The sequence below is a fragment of the Chiloscyllium plagiosum genome, chromosome 2 (genome assembly GCF_004010195.1).
Source record: "Chiloscyllium plagiosum isolate BGI_BamShark_2017 chromosome 2, ASM401019v2, whole genome shotgun sequence".
Lineage (NCBI taxonomy): Eukaryota > Metazoa > Chordata > Chondrichthyes > Orectolobiformes > Hemiscylliidae > Chiloscyllium > Chiloscyllium plagiosum.
Genome location: NC_057711.1, coordinates 104,727,173 through 104,748,083, shown reverse-complemented (window position 1 = coordinate 104,748,083; position 20,911 = coordinate 104,727,173). Strand labels below are relative to the sequence as shown.

Genomic DNA, 20,911 nt, shown 5'->3' with positions numbered 1-20,911 from the left:
GAAATATTAGGAAAGATTGCAAGAATTTCTTTAGATATATAAAGGGCAAAAGAGGATATTGGGCTGCTGGAAAATGATTCTCCTAAACTGTTTAAATCTTTCTGTAGCCTCCCCACCTCCTCAGAACTACCTGCCTGTCAACCAGAATGCCCCCATTCCTTCATCCAGATCATTAATGTATAAAGTCAACAGCTGCAGCCCCAACACTGAACCCTGTGGGACACCACTTGTCACTTGCCATTCTGAAAAAGAACCTTTTATCCCAACTTTTTGCCTTCTGTCAGACAGCCAATCCTCAATCCATACCAGTAGCTCACCCTGAACACCATGGGCCCTCACCTTACTCAGCAGCCTCTCGTGAGGCAACTTATCAAAGGCATTTTGGAAGTCTAGGTAGATAATATCTACTGGGTTTCCCTGGTCTAACATACTTGTTACCTTTTTAAAGAATCCTAACAGGTTTGTCATGCACAATCTCCCCTTACTAAATCCATGCTGACTTGTTCTAATCCGACCATGCACATCCAAGAATTTAGAAATTTCATCCTTAACGATTAGATTAGATTACATTACATTACAGTGTGGAAACAGGCCCTTCGGCCCAACAAGTCCACACCGACCCGCCAAAACGTAACCCACCCATACCCCTACATTTACCCATTACCTAACACTACGGGCAATTTAACATGGTCAATCCACCTGATGATGGATTCTAGAATTTTACTACAACCAAGGTTAGGCTAATCAGCCTATAATTTTCCATCTTTTGTCTTAATCCTTTCTTGAACAAGGGGGTTACAACAGCGTTTTTCCAATCATCTGGACTTTGCCTGACTCCAGTGATTTTTGAAAGATCACAAGCAACGCCTCTGCTATTTCTTCAACCATCTCCCTCAGAACTCGAGAGGTGGTGAATCTGTGGAATTCATTGCCACAGAAAGCTGTGGAGGCCAGGTTATTCAGTATATTTAAAACAGAGAGAGGTAAGTTCTTCATTGCCATGGTGATCAAAGGTTATGGGGAGAAAGCAAGAAAATGGAATTGAAAAGCCTATCAGCCATGGTTAAATGGTGCAGCAGACTCAATGGGCCAAATGGCCTAATTTCTGCTCAGAGTTCAAACCCAGAGTCCTCAACCACTCCTTATATAACAAGCCTGTCATCCCCAGGATCAATCTTGTGAACCTCCTCTGGACCCCCTGCTAGGCCAGCATATCTTCCATCAGCACATCAGGCAATCCTCTATCCATGCCAGTATCTTGCCCCTAACACCATTTTGCAGCCTCCTGTGCGTAATGTTCTGAAAGGCCTTCTGGAAATTCAAATAGATCAAGTCCGCTGGCTCTTTTTTGTCTAATTTGCTCATTACTTCCTCAAAGAATTCCAACAGATCTTTCAGGCCTCACCTCCCTTTGGCGAAGCCATGCTGACTCAGCCCCAATTTACTGTGCACTTCTAAGTACTCTGTAACCTCATCCTGAATAATGGAATCGAACATCTTAATAACGACTGAGGACAGGCTAACTGGCCTATAATTTCCTGTCTTCTGCCTTCCTCCCTTCTTAAACAGGAGTGTTATATTAGCCATTTTCAAGTCCTCTGGAATTCTCCCTGGCTCCAGTGACACCTGAAAGACCACCACTAATGGATCTACAGTTATCTTCTTTATGGAGTATAGTCCATCAGGTCCGGGTGACCTATCCACCTGCAGACCATTCAGCTTACCCAGCATCTTCTCTCTAGTGATGGCCACTATTCTCACATCTACCCCGACTGTCTTGATGTCTTCCCCTGGGAAGACTGATGCAAAGTGCCTTTTCTTCCCCCATTTCATTGTTCACTACTTCCCCAGCCTCATTTTCCAGCAGTCCAATGTTGCCTCTCACCTTTTATATTTCTGAAAAAAATCTTTGCTATTTCCTTTTATATTAACTTCATTTGTACTTCCACTGCCTTGGGAAAGCAACCAGTAAAATCAAAGACCCCTCCCACCCCAGTCATACTCTCTTCCACCCTCTTCCGTTGACCAGAAGATATAAAATTTTGAATACACTTATGAACAGTTTCAAGAACAGCTTCTTTCCCATTGTTGTTAGACTTTAGAACGGATCTCTCAATTGTTAATGTTGATTTCTTTCTCTCCACCTTATCTAACACTGTATCCTCACTTTGTATAATGTGATCTGCCTGTATAGCACGCATAACAATGCTTTTTACAACAATATACCTTAATGCTTGTGACAACAATAAATCAAATGCAAATGCATCTTATCCCTTTTAGCATGGTGCAAATTAACTTTGACGAGCATCTGACCCTTGAGCACCTTCACTCTACAGGCATATGATATGGGGGATGAAATGATTGCAGATGAAATGTAGCTGGGCTTTGCAAAGACCTGCTTCAAGTTTTTGCTCCTTCACCATCCAGAAGACTGCATGTTAATGCAGATTGACACTTCAGTGTGCCTAACAGGAAGACATTCCCCCACAGAAGATCCCTCCTGAAAAGCGTGACAAGCAGCCCATCTGTGTTAAAGAGCATCTGAACACAGCAGTACTGATAGCTTTAGGCTCTTGCTGAAGTGCCAACAACTAACTGTGTCAGGGAATGGATGCTGGGGCATGCAGGTGGGCACTGTGAATAAGCATGGAAACCAAGTTTTTTAATTTCTTCTTTTAAAATTAATTCATGGGATGAGGCCATTGCTAGCTGATCACCCAGATGGCAGTTAAGAGTCAACCACATTGTTGTGGGTCTGGAGCCAGACCAGGTAAGGTTGGTGGTTTCCTTCCCTAAAGGACATCAGTGAACCAGTTGGGATTTTCCTGACAATCAGCAATGCAGTCATCATTACACTCTTAATGCCATTTTTTTTGTTGTTGAATTCAAATTCAACCATCTGCCGTGGCAGGATTCCAACCCGGGTCCCCAGAACATTCCTGGGTCTCTGAATTAATGGTCCAATGATAATACACTAGGCCATTGCCTCTTCAAGTGAGCAGCCCTGAGATGCAGTCTGGTCTAAATCATGTGCTGGGTGCCTACCTCTGAGCACAAATGCCCCTGTTGCACCCTTTCAATACTAGTTAGTGCACCCTGCAATTCCAGGTCTGAGTGTCCTGCCATGAGAAGTTCCATGATGGTGCTGAGGTGTTGGCAAATGCCAGATGCCAGTATCTATGGACAAGGGGTGCATGCAGCTGGTGCTCATTGATCATGCCCTGAGATACTGTTTGGTGTTGAACAATATGGAATTCCTTTGGTGCAAGAGGCAAGCTGCAATTGCTAAATATCTGCTCTGACTTGCATGCTGGGAATTCTTGACATCTAGCTTGTTCGACATATTTGATTGGATAGGAAGCCGAATATTGATGGTGAGTTGGGCCATTATTAAAGCATTTCACAAGCTAAAGTTTCTATTAATTGATAATTATCTGCTGCTTAGCAGGAAACTTGCCACACCACTGGTCAAAAGCATAAAAGATGGGGCTAGATGCTTCAGAAATTGACATTGACCTTTACCAGACTTTTCATCTGATTCTGTCACAAATTTCACCAAAGCCCACATTGCTTAGCCCCCTATAAGATTCCACCCAATATTTGGAGTTTAATATGACTTCTCCTCAGAACTGAAGTGAAGTGGCAAAGTGATAGATTTCTTGCTTTTGAAGAAGATGGGCAAAAAGAATAGGAGGGTAGGAAGATGGTTGAGGAAGTTTAGAGATCAAAGATATCAAAAGGTTTTTGTGAATAGAGAAGCCATAGATCCAAAATTGTGTGTTATAATAGATGTTAAAGCAGACTATAAGCCAGTTCTGATTGAAAGAGTAAAAGCAAAATATCCGGACACTAAAAACTATGTGCAGTGCGCCAGATATGCTTTCACCACAGTATGACGGCTATAGTAAAACTTCCTTACTTCTATATTCCATTCCCCTTTCAATAAGCATTAGCATTCCATTTGCCTTCATAATCACTTGCTGACCAGCATGTTAACTTTTGGTGGTTAATTTGACTGGATCCTTCAGTATTTATGAGTTCTGTCATCTCTAGCTATTTAAATGCTATGCTGCTTAGCATGCTTCAGCCTTGATCCCTATAGCACTCAATAGCCACAACCCACTAACCTGAAAAGTCAATTTATCCTTACTTTCTACTTTCTGTCAGCTAACCAGTTCTTTATCTGTGTTGTTTCATTATTTTGTATAGTTACCTTTAAAGTATATCAAAAGATTTTTTTTGAAAATTTAAGTGAACTAAATCCAGAGTGTCCACTTTAACAACCTTTCTCGTTACTTCCTCAATAAAGTCTTATAATTTAGTTAAATATTATTTCCCTTTCACAACACTATGTTGACTTTGTCTCTAATCCTCTCATGCCAACAGCGAGCATTCCAGAATGTTTTGGTTATTTACTATTCCATCCTTGATATTTTTGTGTGTACCTGGGCCCCTACGTCTTCATGGACCTCCACTGTTGTGAGTTATTCATTATTCAGAAAATTCTCTATAAATCTTTTAAGTCTTTTGTAGATAACTTTACATTTGCTTACATTCAAATCATTTACTATGGTTTTGCCTATTGAATTTTCAATATTTCTTAATGATTTTGCACTTTCATCTAAACTGTTTGCATTGTGACCTCTCTTTGTGTCATCATCAAATTTGGATACGTGGCTTTCTATCGCATTACCAAAGTCATTAATGAATATGATGCATAACTGAGACCCTAACAAAGATCCCTATGGGACATCAATTGTCTAACTCCTGCAAGTTAGAATAGCTTTCCATTATCCCTTGCATCTGCCTCCATTTGCTCAGTCAACTTGCTAACCAGCTCAATAGATTATTTATAATTTTATGAGCTTCAGTCTTAGCACACAGTCTGGTATGAGGGACTTCATCAAATGCTTTCTGTAATCCCATCAATAATTTCTGTGACATTTTCCAGTCTGCTAGTTTAGTCACATCTTCAAAAAAAAATCAATCAGATTTGTCAGGCATAACCAACCTTTTACAAATCCATGCTGGCTCTCCCTATTCAGCTGAAAATTTATGGGATTCAGTCATTTCGTCTTGAATTATACACTTTGGCAATTACTTTCTAGCATACATTAGGCATAATATTGCCTGGTTTCTCTCTGTCATCTTTCTTAAATTGTGGGCTGACATACGGAATTCTCTAATAGGAAAAAATGGACCCAAGGGAATTTTGCAAAATTATAGTTAGGGCATCTACACTGTTAAATGTTGTAATTGTACCAGCCCCACCACTTCCTCTGGCAGCTCATTCCATACACGCACCACCCTCTATGTGAAATAGTTGCCCCTTAGATCCCTTTCAAATATTTCCTGTCTCACCTTAAACCTATACCCTCTGGTTTGGGACTCTCCCACACCCAGGGGAAAAGACCTTGGCTATTCACTCTATCTATACCCCTCATAATTTTATAAACCTCTATAAGTCACTCCTCAGTCTCCAACGCTTCAGGGGAAATAGTTCCAGCCTATTCAGCCTCTCCCTGTAGCTCATACCTTCCAACCCTGGCAACGTCCTTGTAAATCTTTTCTGAACCCTTTCAAGTTTTGCGATATTCTTCCTATAACCGGGAGACCAGAATTGAATGCAATATTCCAAAAGTGGCCTAACCAATGTCCTGTACAGTCACAACATGACCTCCCAACTCTATAATCAATACATTGATCAATAAAGACAAGCATACCAAACTGCTTCATTATCCTGTCTACATGGAACTCCACTTTCAAGGAACTATGAACCAATAGTCCAAGGTCTTTTCGTTCAACAGTTCTCCCCAGGATACCTCAAAGTACAACAGGGTCCTCATGAGAGGGGCTAATGGGCCAAGGAGTGGCAGATGGTTTTTAATTTAACTTAATGTGAAGTGCTGCATTTTGGAAAGGCAAATCAGGGCAGGACTTTTCCACTTAATTGGTAAGATCCCATTGGTTTCCTCACCACCTTCCACAGACCCAGTCTAGCAGCTATGTGGTTTTGGAGCTGACCGGCTTATCAATAATGCTGTTACCAAGCCATTCTTGGTGACAAAAATTGAAATCATCTAGCCAGAGTTTATTTTGTGCCTTTGCCAACCTGAGTGCTTCTTCCAAGTCTTGTTCAATATGGAGGAGTAATGATTCATCAACTAAGGGAGGCCGATATTGGTAATCAAGAGGTTTTGTTGCCCATGTTTACCTTAAGTCATGAGACTTTGACAGCAGGACATATCCAGGAATAGTGATAGTGGTGTGTGGGATATTGTCTGCACATATGACTATGTCAGGGTGTTGCTTAACTAGTCTGTGAGACAATTTTTCTAATTTTGGCACTCGCCCCCAATGTTAGTAAAATAATTTTGCAGGGCCGTTGTCTTTTCCAATACCGAGGTCAATGCCGCGTGGCCCAGCTGGCTTTATTTCTTTGTTGAGACTTCATAACACTTGATACAACTGAGTGATTTGATAGGCCATTTAACAGGGGAGTTGAGAGTCAACCTCATTGCTGTGGGTCTGGAGTCACACGTAGGCAAACCAAGTGAAGGTGACAGATTTCCTTCCCTTCCATTCATTCCCTTCAAAGATTGTGCGAAAGCTTTCATATGTGATTAAGATTTTACTTGTGGTTAACACAGTAAGACTTCCTTACTCATTTGTGTGACGTTTCTCTAGCTCAATGCACAGTGCAGCTCCGATAAGCGTGTGTGCTGAAAGGAATTTGGGATTATTACAGAAAACTGATTAATTTCCCTGTAATTGTTTGTAGGTCCGAGTTACACCTGGAACAGGGAACGTAAACTGCTGATTTAGTCTGTAACATGAAAGTTACTGACATCTAAAATGTGCGAAAAGTAAACATCACTGATAAAGATTCCGTTTGTTACTTTGGAAGCAGATTTTGGTTTAATCATACAACTCATATAAGGGAATCCTTTATTTTCCATATGATTGAAAAGCAATTTGACTTAACACAATGGAAATAAAGTTGCATTGTTCAGCAAAGAAGCAGTTCATCATCAACACTAATAATTACAAAATCTCTTCTCATTTGTTGTTAACTTTTGTGAGAGTTTCAAACTGGGTAATGCAAAACAATGGGTCAGCCATCCTTGAAATTTTCTTCACCTGTACTGCAGAGCTCCTTACAGCAATCCTAGTCATGTTATGCTTCTGGTAATTAAGTGCCTCTTTAATGGAGCCTGTTGCACCTCCTCTTGTTGTGTACAAATCTGCTGCTGAGTTTCCCTACAAAATATTGACAGCACATCAAATGTAATTAATTGGCTGCAGAGCACTTTACAATACCCGAAGGAATTTAAAGGTACTTTATAAATGCAAATTTGTTCTTTTTTCCTGCTTATCATCTGCCAAGCCCTGAGAATCAACAGCTGTGTAAAAGAGATGAAGCATCTCATTATCCCTGGTGAATGCATGCTAAATGAAAGACTGCCGTTATATTCTTACAGTGAGTTTAAATCCCAGCAATAATCGCAGGTCAATGTGCCTGGCTGACTTGCCCTGGCTTATAACACCAGCTCAAATTTTAAAAATGTCACTGCCAGCATTTGCCACTCCTGCTACAAGACGCAGAACCTTTGTATTTGGAGACTGTTGCCCAGTCATGTTGTTGCACTTTGCATTCCTCTCAGCTTGTTGGTTTTGTAGAAGGCTGAATCTTGAGGGCAGGAAGTTCTGAGGCCGCTGGGATCTCCTGTGCTTCAACTTTCAGGTGCTATATTTCAAGAGCATGCAGACAGCACCTTTTAAAAGGATCATCACTTAACTTTTACTGGTTATCTGCTATTGGAGATATCTGAGACCAGACAGAATGTGGCTGCATGCTTCAGTAACACCACCTACAAGCCATCTGGTAGACAAGAGAAGTACTGTTTGACAAGAGGTCTTCTTGATCGACAAGGGCAACTTGAGTGACTCAAGCAAACCTGGATCCAGTGCCACAAGAGGATGAATGATCTGCTGTGCACCACCAGGGTAAATATCCCTGTCTGTTCAATACTTCATAACTCTGAGTATGAGTTATCATTGTATGTTTGACACTACAGAAGAGTCACATGCAAATTTGGGCATCGGGCATTTCCATCAGGTGACTCATGAAACTGTCCCAATTATCAAGAGCTGCCAATGTTGCACTTACATGCACCTCAGTGTTACTGGCTGACATCTACCTGCCAGACCTCATGCCTAAATCATAAAAAGAATTGCAACGTTCAGCAGCTTCGGCACCATCAGCTTACTGATCTTTCATCACAAGTAAGAGAATATATACATGATACATTTCATCAGTGCTTGCTGAAACAAGGATACAGCCACAAAATGTGGCTTCAGGCAAAACACTTCAAAGTTATTTTAGTTACACACATTATCTCATGCTTCATTGTCTTTCACCTACTCTAATCCTTTGACCAAACAGAAGCACCCGTTTGCTTAGAATCTTTCACTCCTCAGATGTCGCTTCCACATTCTTCTTCCTGTTATCACTAAAAAACACATCCACAGTTCAGGAACTGACATCTTAGTCTGTAAGTGTAAATGCAGGGAATGTACTCACGCGCCTGTGATAATATCTCCAATGCTTCCCTCCTATGGGAAAAACATGTACACAACCAGAGCAAACATGCATAGACATGCAAGGGGTAAATGCCTGACATAAATGTGCCTGCCATTTTGAGGAACGCACAGTGAAACTGGCAGGGGGGCAAAGGAATGGTGACTGTATCAAAGGTCAGACCAGCTATATCCATCCAGCTTGAGAAAGCCTACACTTTGCTAATTCCAGCTGCACATGAAGCATAAATGTCTTAAAAAAACATTTGAGTGAGGGTGGTGCCTTGCAAAACCAACAGATCTTTATGTTTTTCTATGCAGCCTTCATTTTCCTTTCTCACACCCGGAGAGAAGGGAAAAGAACCCCATCTCCCAGCTCACCTCAAGTGCCCCATCTGATGAGAAAGTGTCAGGACCCTCAGCTGATGACACTGTCAAGAAGTTCTTCCCCATCCTCCTCCAGAGCATTCACTTTGATGGATAATCTATCCAGAACAGGTCTGAGGTCTCATTTTGCTGAGTACAGCACTGATAGGGACCCATAGTTAGAGGAGAAAGTTACAAATGAGATCTCTGAAGTTGGGGAGGATTGCTGCAGAACTGGTCCTTACTGAGCTACATGCAGATGATAAATGATGGGAATTTGGACTCAGCCATTGATGAGATGACAGAAATGTATTGACAAGCCAATGGAACATCTGCAAGAGGTGCCAAAGATCATGCTCAAATTGGAAAGCAGCCTGAGCTCTGAATAAAGTTGTCATTCCAGCATGTGAGCACAAAGCTGCCTCCAAATAAATCTGTTGGACTATAACCCGGTGTGGTGTGTGTTTTGAAATGGAGGGAAAGGCAGTCAGTGTGAAGAGGAGAAAGTGAACACTGCAGATGCTGGAGATCAGAGTCGAAAGTGTAATGCTAAAAAAGCACAGCAGCACAGGCAATGTCCAAGGAGCAGGAGAATCGATGTTTTGGGCATAAGCCCTTCATCAGGAGTTAGTGTGAAGAGCCATGTCGAGAAGAGCAATATGTATTTGTTGAATATATCTTAGGTCTTTCACTCCATTGCTGGAGTCATGGTTTCATTCATTTCCTGGTTTGTTTGGAGTGGTCCAAGACACCTTGACCTCCCTGTAGGTACCCCATCCCCTAACAGGATGAGGAGGGTGCTATTGTGCACTGATAGTGAAAGGAGGAATCACAGAGAGGTACCCACTTGCCCTGCCTCACCATCTTCTTTCTGACAGGAGCACAATTGTCTATTGTAGATCTGGCCAAGGAGTTTGCATTTCTGTCCGTGCAGGAGATACCCAGCAGGCAGGCAGGAGCACTCTGGGTCCAGGACTGTCAGATGCCATGCACTATCTGAGGCAAGTTGGCTAAACAGTCAGCACGTCTTCTTGAGGTCAGCTGTGAATATCAAGGTAAACATCCAGATGTGGCAGTAGGAAAAGCAAGATTAAAGAACCTCTGTGGATTGCATGAGTTTTAGTGATATGTAGAACCAAGCACTGTTCACAAATATAACACTTTGTATGGGATTATTGTAGTCCTTTTCTAACTATGAAGGCTTCTGATTAGTTCTGTTACTCCTATAGCCAAATGTAAAGCTGTAGATGATCACATGTACAACATGTGGAGCAGTACCCAGACAACTACAGCGACTGGTCTCTGCTGCACTTTGGGAGGAACTTGACCTCCAGGAAGCATTACCATAAGCTAGATATATGAGTTTGGAGAGAGCAACACAGCATTGTATTGGCCATCTTCATCTCGACAGTAGACAAAAATGCCCGTCTATTCCAGCATAACTCCGAAATGATGCTCTGACCTAGAAACCGAGCAGGAGTTCATTAGGGCAAAACTAATAAAATAACTCTAATTGAATGACAAACAAAGAAGCAAATATTTTTAGTGTTAGATATCAAATATTCATTTCAGAGCAGGAACACCTCTCAATCAGATTTGTCTCCAAGCACTGAGTATTCACATATGATAATCCAAAATCATTCAGTCTCAAATCCAGGCAGCATCAGACCATGTCAGGTCTGTCTGCCTCATCTCTTTGCTGCACTGGCTTCTACAGCAGCATCATCAGCTTCACCTCTCTCTGTCGACTCCTTTCCTTCCTAGTCCTACAGTCCATGTCCTTGTACCTCTTCTAAGCTGCCATCTTGTGAGGTTTGGTTGCACAGGGATACATTAAACAATCACTATTCTGGAGATTCTGTCCAGTGAATACAGGACAGCTTCTCTTGAGTGTTCCAATGTTCCCCAGCAAAGGAAGCACATCTTCAGAACACCAAATGTTATTTTAATGGAGGCATGGGCAACTTTGAAGCACTAATCAATATCTGATTATTGCGCATTGGGGTCATTATCCATGCCATCTGGAAACGCCCCTTTATCATCCATTGGCCAGCCCTGGAGATGATGAGCAACAAACTGAACATTTGAGGAACCTGCGAGTTGTGCTGAATGTAAACATTGTGGAGAGCGGGTGTTCACCTGTAGAAATTGCTACCTGTGGTGACAAACAATCTGCACCTTGTGCCAGTAAATTCCCCCCTGTTTGGGAATCCAGCTAGTTGATGCCAGGGAATGCTCTGGGGTTCCACTACGATCAGTATTGGGCCCCTTGCTCTTAATGGTGCAATGATGTTTACTTGAATGCCAGAAGGTTGATCAGTAAGTTCATGGATGATACAAAATTGGTGGGGTGGTAAACAGAGAGGTTGATAGCCTTAGATTACTGGAGGATATGCACAGACTGGCGAGATGAGCTGATCAGTAGTAAATGCAGTTCAATCCAAATAAGTGTAAGGTGATGTCCTTGGGGAGGACAAATAAGACAAGGAAATACATGATAAACAATAGAACTCTGGAAAGCACCAAGGATCAGAGGGACCTTGGTTGCATGTTCACTGGTCATTTAGTAGGGGGACAGCTGGAGAAAGTGGTTAAGAAATCATGGGGGTTACTTGTCTTTATTAGACAAGGCACAAAAATTAAGAAGAGGGAGATTGTGCTGGAACTGCATAAAGCAGTGAGAATATTGTGTGCAGTTCTGAAATCTACATTCCAGAAGGGATATAATTGCACTGGTGAATCTGCAGAGGAGGTATAACAGGATATTGCCAGGTCTGGCGAGTTTTAGTTATGAAGAGAGAGATTAGAAAACTGGGGCTGTTTCCTTGGAGCAGAGAAGACTGAGGGGAGACATAATTGTGGGGTGTGAATTTGAGGGGCATAGACAAGGTATACAGGAGGAACTTCTACACTTGTTAAAGGGATCATTGTCTAGGGGCATAAATTTAAGGTGAGGAGCAAGAGATTTCGGAAGGATGTGAGAAATAAAATTAGCCAGATGATGGTGGAAATCTGATAGCGACAGAAACCTCAGTATATTAGAAGTACATTGATGTGTACTTGCTATGTCAAGGCATGCAAAGCTAGGGACCAAGTGCTAGAAAATGGGATTAAAATAGATGATTGTTTTTGACCAGTGTACACTTGATGGGCCAAAGAGCCTTGTTCGGTACTGTAGCTATGACACAAGGGAGCCCATCAAGGACTGCTTTTCTGATGGCTTGGGCAGTTGACGCTTTAGCCAAAGTGAATTAGACAAAGTCATGTGATGTCCTGAGAAAGGTTACCATGTGCTCATGGACTAGTTGGTGTTGTGGCCCACTGGGAGATGCCACACACACCCCAAGTTAAAGTTTAAAAGGAGCCAGCAATGAGGAAGTTCAATCCAGTTATGATCTTTAACACCACAGACTTTCTCCTGAGCCCCCTAGCTGCCAATCTTCCTGCAGGAGGTGGCAGACATAGGTGACAGGAGCCATGTGAAGGTACCTATGGCTTTGACATTCACTCCTCTGCAGTTGCGTGCAAAACCTTCAGTAGATCCTTTTGCAGTCCACTGCTTGACAGAGTTGAGGACCCGTTTAGCCTCTCTAGCCACTGCCTGATGCTCCTCAGCTGGAAGCCCCGAGCTTTGTGGCTCTGGGCCTCTTGGCACTGGACTTTCTTTCATCTCTTTATCCTCCTTCTCTGTTGGGCAAAACCTGTACAGCTGCTGGGTTTAACTAGTCGCTCACTGAAGTAAGAATTTGTGAAGAATTAGTATGTTTGATTTTATTTTGAGATCTTGTCGTAGTCAAGCGATTAGGTCCTTACCAGGCTGATTCTAAAGTGAAACTTTGCCCTGTGCTGAGGCCCATCCTGCATCACCTATGACTGCAGGCCTCTTCCTCATGGAGCCATGTGCAAGCAATTTACAACATTGAGCATTATAATGCATTCCAAGCATTTGGCACGTAACTCACTCTGACACTTGGTGGCCGACATAATCCCCTCTGAGACAGTCCTGAAAACATGGAATTAGCAGCACGTATTTCAGTTTCATTCCTATGTTCTTAAGGTTCAGATCCTCAGACCAGTGGAGCCCCTGCACAATTTCACTTAGATCAACAACCCCTACCACAACCAACAATATTGATGAGTGCAGGTTGCTCTTCTGCTCAGAGTTCAGTGCATTGTGTGACCTGGTTGTGAGTTGTGAGTGGTTGGAGTTTGTTAATCTCAATGCTGCTGTGAGTGCTTCATTTCACTGTAAAATTCTTAAGTGAGTTCTCATGAAATATCTTTTTTGGTTTCTGTTTCATTGTGCACTCCTTCGGTGTTTGAGCTGTCCAGCACCTATCCTTGTACCTTCAACCTCCCACTGTAACTGTGCTCCCAAGCACCATTTCCCTTGACCTTCCAAGCTTCCCATGAGCTCACATTCTCATTCAGCTCCTCTGTCTACCTTTAGTTTTACACCACCCTTACTCAATGTACCTGCACCTTCTCCCTCTCCCCGCTCCCCATATTCCATTACCCCATTGTGTTCCCCACTCTCAACATGCAGCTCCCACCCTCCTTGTTCTCTTATCACAAATGCATTGACACAAACTGCTTCTGTCTCTCTATTGTCTACCTCCAGTCCCCAGGACCCTCTGGGACCTCAACAACCACACCCTGCAATTTTAGCTCCCTGCCAGACTTTCCCATCTTTATCTATCACAGTTATGTTGTTCCCTTCTTCTGTGCAGCCCCTTTTTTGTTGAGTCCCTTTTGTTTTAGATTAGATTAGATTCCCAACAGTGTGGAAACAGGCTCTTCAGCCCAACAAGTCCACACTGACCCTCCGAAGAGTAACCCACCCAGACCCATTTCCTTCTGACTAATGTACCTAACACTTTGGACATTTTAGCATGGCCTATTCCCCTGACCTGCATATCTTTGGACTGTGGAAGGAAACCAGATCACCTGGAGAAAACCCACGCAGACCACGGGGAGAATGTGCAAACTCCACACAGACAGTTACCCGAGGTCGGAATCGAACCTGAGTCCGTGGTGCTGTGAGGCAGCAGTGCTAACCACTGAGCCACCATGCCACCTAAGTTTAGAGCTCATGAGGAGTTTTGAGCTCCTCATGACCTGATCAAATGCATTGATATACGCTCACTTGGTTGCCTCACCTGAGGAGGCTGGTTGGGCCGTGCAGTCTACTTCTCTTACATTGTTAATGGTAGACAGCAACAAGGCAACAGTTGTGAAGGAGACTTCCTCTGAGCTGGATGGATCAGGTAGTCTGCAACCCTTGCACTGAAACAGTTTAAGCAAAGAAATGCCTTGTTTGTGAAGGAGACCCTTCCAACTGAAGAAGTGTGTACTCACCAGATCTTTCAGAACAAATGTTTATCTCGCTTTTGTCTAACCAGCCTACAGCAGTGAATGTAATTCTCATTGGTTGGGGTGTTACTGAGTATTCATGGCATGCAAATGAATGTAAGAGACATTCCTGATCATTATAGCCAGCAAGGTCTGAGAAATTCCTACCAATTTCACACCAAAACTTTTACCCGACGCTGAGAATCTGAATTTTCACTTCCCACTTTGTTAAGTTACCGCTGATGTAGGTTCCCTGAAGACACTGAGAAGATTCTGACCATTAAGTCCAAAGGTTTCACCAAATTATCCACTGTTGATAAGAACTCTGAATGCGGATATCAAGTCCCTGAATAGTTTCAAAGATTGTTGAGAACCAATTTGACTGGGATTATAGAATCATGAATTTGTCACAGCACAGAAGGGGGCCATTGAACCCATCAGGTCTGAGCTGGCTTTTCCTCCAGAGCAATGCAGCTACTCCCCTAGTCCCCTGAAATTGTTTTATCTTGAGTTACTTATCCAAATCATATTTCTGTGTAGTTTATTCCAACCTTGAAACCAGCCAAAAGAAAACATCCACCCCATTATTTCAGCAGTGGACCTTGTGTAATGCACTTTCTGTTGGTCTGCCAAATGCCCCATGGCGAAAAGAGGAGGAGCAACAGTGGAAAGAACCTGGTCCAATGATGAGAATATAATCTGGATCTCAGCAGCTATTTGAATGAATTGCCCCCACAGGCAAAGTCAAATGCTAGGCTGCTTAAATACCCATGAAAAGACATCCTGGGAGGCAGGCGGAAAGAGTAGGAGAGAGGTCGATTGCACAGGCAAAGTTGACATGTGAGAGTGTGATGGATCCAAAGAAGAATTCCTCCATTTCCTAATGGTTGCACATCAAAATGTCAGGAGATGTTAAAAGCAAAATACTGCTGATTCATGGAAATCTGCACCAAACACAGAATGCTGGAGAAACTCAGCACGCCTGGCAGTATCTGTGGGGAGAGAAACAGAGTTAACCCTTTGAGTCCAGTATGACTCCAATATGAAGAAGAATGATATTGGACTTGAATGGTTAACTATGTTTCCCTCTCCAAAGATACTGTCTGATCTGCCAAGTTTCTCCAACATTTCCTTTTTTAAGTTTAAGAAGATACTACAATATTTATCTGCTGCTGGCTATTTTCTCCAATCAGGGCAATCTAAATTCATTGCAGCCTCCTAAAACACTCCAGCGACACCATTTGTGAATATTAATGGCTGTTTTAGGTGGTAACCAGCTCTGTGCAATGAGGTCCTGCACGCACTAAAGAGAAATGTTTTATTTTAAATGTTTGGCAGCCCAAGTTGTCGAAACAATTTTGTTTTGACAACTTTTTTCACTCATTGGCGATGGGCACCATTGGCTGGTCAGAATTTTATTGGCCATCCCTAGTTGCTCTTGGCAAAGTGGTCGTCACTGCCTCCTTGAACAGCTCCAGTCCTGCTGTGGGTTGACCTACATGCCTTTTGGGATGAAATTCCAGGATTTTGACCCAGCAACAGAGAAGGGATGACAATATATGTCTAAATCAGGGTGGTGAGTGGCTTGGAGGAAACTTGCGAGTGACAGTGTTCCCATGTATCTGCTGACCTTATCCTTCTGGATGGAAGTGGTCTTAGTTTATAAGATTTTGTCCAAGGATCTTGGCAGATTTCTGCAGTGCATCTTCTACACATTGCAGCTACTGAATGTGCAGTGGTGGAGGGAGTGAATATTTGTGGATAGGGTGCCAATCAAGTAGATGCTTTGTCCTGGGTAGTGTCAAGCTTCTTCAGTGCTGTTGGACTCATCCAGGCAAGTGGGGAGTATTCCATCACACTGCTGATTTGTGCCTTAATTTAAGCAACCTAGCCTTTGGCTTTATAAAATGGCTGAGGTGCCTACAGAGGCAACTCATCCAAATAGCTGCCGAGATGGTGGACAGGCTTTGGTGAGTCAGGAGGTGAGATACTTGTTGCAGTATTCCTGACTTCAGACCTGCTCTTGTGGCCACTGTACAGATATAACTCGTCCAGTTCCGTTTCTGGTCAATTGATATTGATAGTGGGATATGTAGTGATGGTAACACCCTTGAACTTTTCAAGGATTGGTGTTTAGATTGTCTGTTATTAGAGCTGGTCAGTGCCTGGTATTTGTGTGGTGTGAATGTTACTTGCCACCTGTCACCCAAGGTTAGATATTAACCAGGTCTTGTTGCATTTAAACATGGGCTGCTTCAGTGTCTGAGGAATCATGAGTGGTGCTGAACATTGTGCAATCAGAGGCAAACATCTCCACTTCCGACTTTTTGATGGAAGGTATTTGATGAAGCAGCTGAAAATGGCTAGGTCTAGGACACCACCCTGATGAACTCCTGCAGTGATATCCTGGAACTGAGTTGCCTGACAACCAACAGCCAACAACCAAAACCAACTTCGTATATTCCAGACTCTATGCAGCAGAGAGTTTGTCTGTGATTTCCATGGGTCCAGTTTTGTAAGGTTCTTTGATGCCATACTGAGACAAATGCGGCTTGATGTCAAGAGCTGTCAGTCTCACCTCACTATATTCTCTATTCATCTTTTTTTTTGTCGTTGTGCCTTTTTTTTCCAAATTGCCAATTTCTATGCCATTTTTAATTTATATCCTAAGTGCGCAGCAGGATGTTTTCTGGTTGGTTGAGTTGGGGTTCTGTCCTCAGAGCTCGAGTGATATTTCAGTCGCATTGTTTGTGAATGTTCAATATCATGGTGTGTGAGGTGAAACCAAAAGTCAATTCAGTGCCACCAGAATTTCCTGGAGGTTCTCACTCTGTAGGGGTGTATCGGTTATTCACATAAACGATGAGATAACTAATCACCTGTATTTGGACAACCTTTTTCAATCTTTGCTTAGAATACAGGTTTTCATTAGTTCCCAGGCGGCTTAATATTCCTATTTTATTGGCTGTCTTTTTATTTCCACTTCACCATTTCTTTCACAGTCCTATAAAGCTCTAAACCCCATAATGTTGCGGGAGTTCTGGACAGCAGATGTTGGTGCCTGTTTCATTCAGATCCTCGTCTAGATCCCCATCTACAGCCTCCCAAAAGCCGAATTGTATCTGAAATAGTCCCATGCTATGCAGACCATGGAGAGTGACCATGCATTCATTTGAGGACTTTGAACAGGACCCCCCCCCCCCAGCATAATTTGCCAAGGCATATAATCAACGCAATGAATGTTTCATAGCTGCAGGAATATTAGAGCATTTTGAAGGTGCTATGTCTGCCACACAGTTTATTTGAACTCTTATACATAGCAAAGAATTGTGAGTTGATTCTTAATAATAGTAAAACAATAATATTTGTTTATTTGACACAAATAATATTAGAACAATAAAGTATATTATAAATTAACAATAAACACTACAAACTACCTGATGCTTTAGCTTCACTTTGTATGATCGTATAGTACCACACGAGAGCTTGGCCGGCTCCCCATGGTGATGTCATCTGGTTTTCTTCCAAGGATCTCAGGGATGTCTTCTCTTTCAGGTGTTATTCTTGAATTACCACACTGAGCAGGGTTTTGCAGTGATTCTTATCCTTCAAAGACTTCACACCCTTTTGGGAGGGTCTTGAGGATCTGCCAATGGATTGATCAAGTTCAATTACCCTGATCGATCAAACCCAAACAAGTGATGGCACGTTGAGGGCAGGGTAGCCCTTAGGTGTGCATTATGTTAGGTATTGGGTGCACATAACGTCCTCCAAATAAGGGTGTCTAGCGAATTACTCAATGCTGCCAGTTGTCCCATTGCCCCATTCAAATCCAACTTCAAGTGTGTATTGCAGGGTCTGCAACTATCAGGTTTGTTTGCAGACTGTCTGTGGGCAGCTGCAGCCTATTTGAGTTCTGTATGATGCTTATTGGCATCATTTTAGTCAAGGTGGCTTTCCTTTCCTGGCATACTTTAGTTTATGACCACTTTGTCAAAGGTCATCATAAATCCAGAACTCACTTTGGAACAGTTTCATTTTCCTGGCTGGTTTCACAAGCTAAACCCGTCACATGACTGATCTTATCTTCGTAATTTCGGATGGAACAGACAGTAGGTTATGACAGCGGACTGAAGTTCAGTGGAACTTAGTTAGGCAGACACATAGTGATAGAAAAAAATGTTCTATTATACCATTGTGTTTGTAAGGGAAAACTCTGGATGGCTTACATGACTTTGTGATACAGAATTGGCACAAAGAAGCCCAGTACCACATGAGGCCACACTTCTCTTGAGTGTTGAAGAGTGATTCCTTAGGTTACAGTGATGGGCTGGAATCCAAAAACACTACTAGCATTTTTTTAGCTCTCAATTCCAAAATTTGTTATTAAGAAGATTCCACAGAGATAAGATTACTGCAGATGTAATAAACATTCTGTAGGACTGATGAGACTTGAATATGTCAAAGAAACTCGAAACTGGCAGTGATTTCCTGTGATGACAAAGATGACAATCCCCCGCGCAACAACAACTGGAGGCACTTTTTTGTATTTCCCTCTGGAAGAATACACAACAGTAGGGTTTACAAAGACATTTGCAACTCTAGAGGGGTAGACTAATGTGACTGAGTATTTGTGTGTATACCAGATTGAGTCTGAGCTTTAGCATGCTGTGAAGGTCACCATAAAAGAATTATTGCCTAGTTACCCCTAAGTTACAGGTAACGATCCTCATATATTCTGAGTGCTGCAAACCAGTTAAAAAAGAGCCATCAAGACAAAGGAACTTCACCAGCCTCCAAACCAAGATAAATTATTCAAATAAATGTTCAACCAACATTGTCATTGCTACTGATAACCTCCATTGTAATGGTCACAATGTTGAACTATACACTCTGTGAACAATTCAGAGACTGATCCGCAAATCTATTTTTTTAAACTTTTATCTTTTTTTTCGACTCACTTTGTATCCCTAATCTCAGTTTATGTGTGTTGTGTTAATATGGAAGTAGGAATGAATAAATCCACTGCTTTTGTTAGTTCAAGAAAGTCTGACTAAAACATAAGTTCATTTGAATCTGGAAAAAAGGTATTGAGAAGGGAGCAAAATACTTGTAAATCAACATTCTTGCAGCCAACTAATGGGGTGCATGAATAGAAAAAGGGTGCTTGTCATTTTCCTCATCCAGGATCTTAAATTGGGGAGCCTCATCTGAGGTCTAATTGTAACACCTGCAACAAATGCAGGAATCTTTTAAATATGATAATGAAAATCCTGAGCCTGAGTCAGATCCTTTTCTTTAAATGATGTCTGCATGCACATGAAACCTGAGTTAAATCCTCTTCTTTAAATTATGTCTGCATGCACATTGTACCCTGACCAGTGCAACAAAGTAAGATGCAAAAAATAAGTAAGTTGTACTTAAAGGAATCCTAGCCCTGAATAATGTAAGTCTCTGAGGAGTCATATCAATTTAATTCAAATGTTATTGCCCGTTCAGAAATTCATTGAGAGTACTTTTTCTCGTTCATTAAAAATTGCATATAAATTAATAAGTGACATATAAAAAGGATAATTACATCAGTATCCCATTTTAAATTTTGAAAAAATTCATTTAAATTGTAATTCTTTACTTAAGAAAGAAGTAAGATGCATTTGAAAGCAATTTTTATGTCCACAGGATCTTACGACCAAAGGAGTGCTTTGAAGTGTAAATATTTTTGAAAATGTAAAGAAGTTAGCATAGCAGTTTGTGCACAGCAAGAACCCACAAAAAACATGGTGATAGCGACCAAAAAAATCTGCTCAAGTGATTTTGTTCAAAGATAAATGTTTTAAGCAGGACACTAGTGATGACTCACCCTGCTCTTCTACAAAGTAGGACTAAGAGTCTTTTACATATCCCTGCGAGAGCATAGTGAGCCACCATTTAATTTTTCATCAAAAATAGCAGCACACATTTTAATACTGGGCTGGAATTTCTGATTGTTTGCGATCTAACAACTGGTATTGGTGTAATTTACTTGGAGTAATAGATAGCAAATAACACATTAAGAAATTGGGATTACATAATAAACTGAGGGGGTAATTCCAGTAGGATGTAAAATTTTCCTTATCCGTGCCTTACCACATGTACTCACTCACACTCTCTCTCTGTCATGCACACACACATTCATACAAGTGTGTGGGGTGAATTAGCATTTGCAGAATTATATTTGCCGATACATTCTATTTTGCGCAAAAAGCACAGAATCAGCAGGCAGCCAATCCATGTAATATTTTATAAATTCCTAATTTGGAAATAGAACCAGTCTGACACAAGATTAATATACAGACAGACTCTAACCTCACACCTTTAATGCATTGTCTGAGCTGAGATGTCACTTTTTTAAAATAAAATCTTAGGTTATCTTAAGAATGTGACTTAAAGGAAATTCTGGGATTTACATATTAATGAACTGAAACCTGCAATCCATGCTGAAAGATGTAAAACTTAACAGCAATCTAGGTGTGATCAATATATTATTGCAGTTGCATGACACTGTAATCTTTTGCTATAAATTCCATGTCTTATGATCCTGTTCCACAGCTACCTGATGAAGGAGCAGCACTCT

At 41.8% G+C, this 20,911-nt stretch overlaps 1 protein-coding gene across 3 annotated transcripts in view; it reads left to right on the top strand.

Annotated features, from left to right (window-relative positions):
• LOC122562507 (neuronal acetylcholine receptor subunit beta-4-like) overlaps positions 1 to 20,911 on the top strand; it is a 53,228-nt gene that overhangs the window by 31,749 nt on the left and 568 nt on the right. Inside the window, exon 6 of one of the 3 annotated variants that reach the window (XM_043715375.1) lies at positions 6,782 to 6,923. The exons of the other annotated variants lie outside the window; for them this stretch is intronic. Coding sequence (XP_043571310.1) covers positions 6,782 to 6,820 — 39 coding nt within the window. The 3' untranslated portion in view covers positions 6,821 to 6,923. Of the gene's footprint in view, positions 1 to 6,781; positions 6,924 to 20,911 lie in introns of those variants that run through there. 3 annotated transcript variants of the gene reach the window in all.